The following is a 2,530-nucleotide window of genomic DNA, read 5'->3' as shown; positions in this document are numbered from 1 at the left end:
ATTGGCAAGATGGGCATTTATTTTGTCACCTGCCTCGTGTAATTGAGAATATTACGCGTATTATTCAATAATCATAGATAATCGCTGGCAGAAAAGGTCTCATTGCGACTGCTCAGAGTGGTTAGAACTCTTTAGGGCTGGATTCCCAGCCGCTGAGGTGGGAAGTTCCGCTGGAGTTTCGCTTTGGTCGCACCAACGTGTCGTATGAGTAATAAACCCGAGCTTCACCTCAAGTGAGATACAAAAGTGCGACAAGTGCGGGAGTTGGGGGCTTTGTTTTGTTTTGTTTCTGTTGCGGATTGTTTGTCTCAGCGACGTCGACAGCGACTTCAACTTGAGCGTAGCAACTCAGCCGGAAAATGAAAAATATAAATTGGCCCCCTGTCTGAGAAACAGAATTATTTAACGTCCAACAACCGAGCCAAGCAGTTGTCTTGGTATCCAAAGCTCTCTTGCCGGAAAGTCTACCGTTCCGCCGTATTCAGATTGTTTCATTTTAAAAATAGTTAAATCCAGTGTCATGTTCATCAAGCTATTTACCCTAATGGTGGGTGCTCGGAGCTATATTCAATTTGTGTAAACAGCCTAAAACAAAAGCCCCTTAAATAACATTTTAGTTGGCCGTAACTGGAGTCTGGAGTGCCGCGCTCCCAGAAAATCAGGTGGCAACGGCGACCAGGACGACGACAGGTGATTTGGCAACCGCCGAGACTTCGGCCAAGTGTGAGTACTATCATTCACTTGTATCTAAGCTAACTCTTTTGGTATCTCAAGAACCTTTATTCATTTTTCAATTAGTAATATGATTGCGTCATTGTTTTTATACCTATGAAGGTACTAGGTAACTAAAAATTCTTTGTTCTTTTTTAGTGCTAAATCTCTTTGGAACTGGCTCTGGATATCCGAACTATGGCTACAACTACAATCGCCCGAGCAACCCCTACTATCCCGGCTACAATACGAACTACTACGGCTCATCGGGATACTATCCCGGGTCGGGATATGGATCTACCACCTACTATCCCAACCAGGGGAGCTACGGTTCCGCCGGCTACTACCCAACTCAAGGCTATAACTATTATTCCACTAGCAGTTATCCCACCACGAACATTCTGGGTAGCCAAGGAGGCGGATACGGAGGATATGGCGGCTACGGAGGTAATGGAGGTTTTAGGCAATACTCGGGCTATTGGCAGCGGGATTATCAGGGCCAGCGGAATCGTGGATATGGCTACTACGATGACACAGATCGTTTGGGCCTGCCCATCTCGAGAGATCGTTCCTATGGTTCGAGTTCCTATCGCGGCTATAACTAAGTATCTGCTTTTTGTGTCTGTTGTTACTGCATTTTTGTTACCGCTTTTGGTCTCTTCCCTCTTGACTAATAATAAAATACCTAACCATATATCCAGTGCTACTAATTTAATGTGTAAGCTGTCGCTTTAGCTTGGCGCGTAATTAATTGCTTCTAGGTTACATTTCCATGAGGCATTCAAATTACCTGCGGACACGCCCAATTGCACACTCAAATCTGCCCATTTGTCATTCGTTCATATTCATGCTCTCCAGTGTCGGTAAAAATGTGTGTGTTACTGTCTGATCTGATGCCTAAATTGAATTGAATTGCACTTTTGCAGCTTCAACCCGAAAGTTGACTATGCATATTACTTGTTTGGCTGCAACGCGTTGCCGACTTTTCGACCTCATTCAAACCACTCTTTTCATTTTTCAGGCTATGTGCGCAGCACTTTTGGCTAAAGACGCCGCCATGAACTTAACCGAATGTTACACTCCGGCACGCATCAAAATCAACACACAAAAAGATCGTAAAACTTATATAAGCAATTTATTAGCCAACACATCTCCGAAGGCGAAATAACCCCCGAGCCGGCAAACTTTAACTGCATCGTCGCACCGAAAATATCTTCAAGTTTCTGCGGGGAGACAAAGTCTGTGCTGCAGCATCTTGAGTACTAAGCCTTAAATTTTACGTAAAGTCATGTTTATGTTTTCCCCTTCGGCATCTGCAAGCTCGTAAATGCAGCGGAGCAAAGTTTTCACTTGAATTTTCCGGGGAAAAGTGCCCGAGTCCCTTTGCCAGTTGAGCATGTGCCGAGAGCAATTTGTGATAAGCTAATAGATTTCCCCTGTTAAATAAAGCAATATTTTCCAACAAATTTATGTCGGACCTTAAGAAAATTAATTAGCCCGAATGGAGCTGACGAAGAAGTAAAGTTGAAATATAATTTGGCTAGGAAATTTCCAAACTGGGGAAATTTTGCTGCTCAGTCCATTAGTTCAAAGGCGGCAAAATTTGATAAACAATTTACTAAGTCTTTTCGAAATATTTGAGATTTACTCAAGAACCAAACGGCTTTCTCTTCAAAGGCAAAACATTTAGATGATAAAAGAGGCGCTGAAATGGAATTTGTACATATCTAGCATTTCTTTAAACATAAACACACGAATGACAAAAACACTGATAGGTATTTCTGCATACTCAGAGTTTTTCCATTCATACCATCTGCGA

General features: G+C 42.8%; 1 protein-coding gene across 2 annotated transcripts; it reads left to right on the top strand.

Annotated features, from left to right (window-relative positions):
• The first annotated feature begins 382 nt into the window (after window positions 1-382).
• Window positions 383-2,177, top strand: LOC6736883 (prisilkin-39). Of its 2 annotated transcripts, XM_016170143.3 has the most exons (4): window positions 386-547; window positions 618-723; window positions 871-1,158; window positions 1,733-2,177. In XM_016170143.3, the coding sequence occupies exons 1-4, from the start codon at window positions 521-523 to the stop codon at window positions 1,756-1,758; spliced, it is 447 nt and encodes a 148-aa protein (XP_016030532.1). In that variant the 5' UTR covers window positions 386-520; the 3' UTR covers window positions 1,759-2,177. The 2 variants fall into 2 exon arrangements, with proteins under 2 accessions (XP_002083736.1, XP_016030532.1); XM_002083700.4 differs by lacking the exon at window positions 1,733-2,177 and having other exon boundaries at window positions 383-547; window positions 871-1,405.
• The last annotated feature ends 353 nt before the right edge of the window (window positions 2,178-2,530 follow it).

This window comes from Drosophila simulans, chromosome 3L, assembly GCF_016746395.2.
Source record: "Drosophila simulans strain w501 chromosome 3L, Prin_Dsim_3.1, whole genome shotgun sequence".
Taxonomy (NCBI): Eukaryota; Metazoa; Arthropoda; class Insecta; order Diptera; family Drosophilidae; genus Drosophila; species Drosophila simulans.
The sequence above is the reverse complement of the archived record's forward strand: the minus strand, read 5'-3'. Positions and strand labels throughout refer to the sequence as shown.

Excerpts from the sequence above, each read along its gene's own strand:
- LOC6736883 (XM_002083700.4), top strand. The coding sequence starts at position 521 with ATGTTCATCAAGCTATTTACCCTAATG. Across the intron at positions 548-617 it reads TCAAGCTATTTACCCTAATG|TTGGCCGTAACTGGAGTCTG; the intron begins GTGGGTGCTCGG and ends ATAACATTTTAG. Across the intron at positions 724-870 it reads CGCCGAGACTTCGGCCAAGT|TGCTAAATCTCTTTGGAACT; the intron begins GTGAGTACTATC and ends GTTCTTTTTTAG.